At 43.6% G+C, this 2,179-nt stretch overlaps 1 protein-coding gene across 2 annotated transcripts in view; it reads left to right on the forward strand.

The window, feature by feature from the left end:
• Window positions 1-2,179, forward strand: part of Raver2 (ribonucleoprotein, PTB binding 2) — a 116,592-nt gene that overhangs the window by 54,331 nt on the left and 60,082 nt on the right. For both annotated transcript variants that reach the window (XR_003377389.1, XM_005353463.3), the window contains exon 5: window positions 1,404-1,530. Coding sequence is in view for 1 of the 2 variants with exons in the window: in XM_005353463.3 (XP_005353520.1) it covers window positions 1,404-1,530 (127 nt within the window). In the remaining variant the exon portion in view is untranslated. The remainder of the gene's footprint in view (window positions 1-1,403; window positions 1,531-2,179) is intronic.

Genomic DNA, 2,179 nt, shown 5'->3' on the forward strand with positions numbered 1-2,179 from the left:
ATACAGCCTGCACACCTTCTATCCCGACAGAGTTTCTTGCCAGCGCCATATCTGTTTAAGTCCTTATTTCTTTCCCTCTCAACTTTATAGAATCTGGGTTAGGAGAGGAGCCCAATTGTCCTTGTCAATTCTCCCCTTTCTTATGGTTCTATCTACCTACCTACCTACCTACTTACCTACCTATCTGAATATATATACAGATAGATATAGATACACATTGTTTCTATACTGAAATCCACATATATTGGGCTTTTTGCATATATGAACATGGTACTCATGTATGTATGTACATGTGTTCATATGTGTATGAGGGTGCACATGCTCGTGTGTGTGAAAGCCTGAGATTACTGTCAGGTACCTGTCTTCCTTGATCACTCTCCACCTTATGTATTGAAGTGTGGTCTCATGCTTGAACTCAGAACTCAGCCATTCAGCTAGTCTGGCTAGCCAGACTGCTCTGGGAACCACCTATCTATACCTCCCCTGTGCTTAGATTATAGGCAGACTGCATGTCCACCTGGCTTTCATCCATCCATCCATCCATCCATCCATCCATCCATCCATCCATCCATCCATTGAAACACAGAGAGTTTGTGTTCATCTGGGGGGTTTGTGCCTGCCACTGTGCATATTATAGAGGTTAAAGGACAATTTTAATGAGCTAGTTCTGGCTACCTTGTGGGTCTTAGGGAACAAACTCAGGCTGTCGGGCTTGGCTGCAAGCCTCATTACTTGCTAAGCCATTTCTTTGGCCCCCATCCAGCTTTTCTCCTGCAGGTTCTGGGGGTTCTGAGCTCCAGCCCTCACACTGAAGTGGCAAGTTCTTTATCTACTGAGCATCCACCTACCTGTCAGGATGCTTTTGAAAACTAAAAAATGGTTCATGGTTTTTTGGTAGCTCTGCAGGTTGGTTCATCTTTGTTTCACCCTGAAGGATTAAGGGGATGAAATAGACTCGAAGAGAAAATTGTGTTTGAAAGTCAGCCTTTATTCTCCCACCTTGGACCAATAGTGTAATAAGACTTCCTGAAGCGTGGGGGTGCTGACAATGTGTTGGCAAATTATCACTTTGCTAGGAATTCTATCTCCTTGTCATCATTTTGTTTGTGTTTTCTAACGAGACTTGTTCTATTAAACTGTTAGTTCATCCGAAGGCAGTTGGCGTTGGACAGATGTCAGATGCTTTAGATGTTAGATGCATTATGTGTATGGTAGGGCATGGAACATTGTAGTTGAGAGCTATGGTAGAAAGCACAGGTAAATTCATGAATTAAAGCCAATTGTGTTTGTCAGAAAATAAGTCTTTGGTTTCTTCCTAGGCAGGAGGACCACTTTGGGGTTTTTGTCTTTTTCTTTTTTTGTGCTTATGCTTCTTCTGATGTTTGTTTCTGCCCACGCTGAAGATGAACAGCAGCCAAAAGGGATTGCTGCCAGAGCCGAATCCGGTACAGATTATGAAAAGTTTGAACAATCCTGCCATGCTCCAAGTTCTTCTGCAGCCCCAGCTGTGTGGTCGAGCAGTTAAACCAGGTGAGCGCGCACGGCCTGCTTGAGTGCAGGTGTTGGCATGGTTATCCTGCTGCATTCCTGTATGCGGAATGTAGGAAATACTTTACGGGTAGAAGCACACTTAACACTTGTCCAGCTCTTTCCTAAGAACTATTAACGATCATTAATTGGCTATCTAAGATGGTTATCTGAGATGGTTCTATGTCTTGGTTATTTCGTAAGTACAATTTACTTTTGTGTCCGTTTTCTGTACCGTTAGTAAGGTTTTAACTATTAAACCTTCTGTTGCGGTGAACTTCTAAACCCAGTAACAGTGGCACGCCACTACTCTGCCGCCTGGGTGAGCCAAGTGTGGAACATTTCTTTGTAATCATTGCGGTGACTTATCTTGTGGAATGTACTAATTTGTTTCTCTGTGTCCGTCGTGCTCTGTCGTAAAGGACGAAGTACTTTCCCTCTGAACCAGATGACAAAAGCATCATCCTCCAGTTACCCAGATCTGTGTATGATCGCTGTACTTTTATTTTAATATTTTTTTCCGTTTATTTATTTATTAAAGATTTCTGTCTCTTCCCCGCCACCACCTCTCATTTCCCTCCTCCTCCCCCAATCAAGTCCCCCTCCCTCGTCAGCCCAAAGAGCTATCAGGGTTCCCTGCCCTGTGGGAAGT

Source organism: Microtus ochrogaster, chromosome 10 (genome assembly GCF_000317375.1).
Source record: "Microtus ochrogaster isolate Prairie Vole_2 chromosome 10, MicOch1.0, whole genome shotgun sequence".
NCBI lineage: Eukaryota > Metazoa > Chordata > Mammalia > Rodentia > Cricetidae > Microtus > Microtus ochrogaster.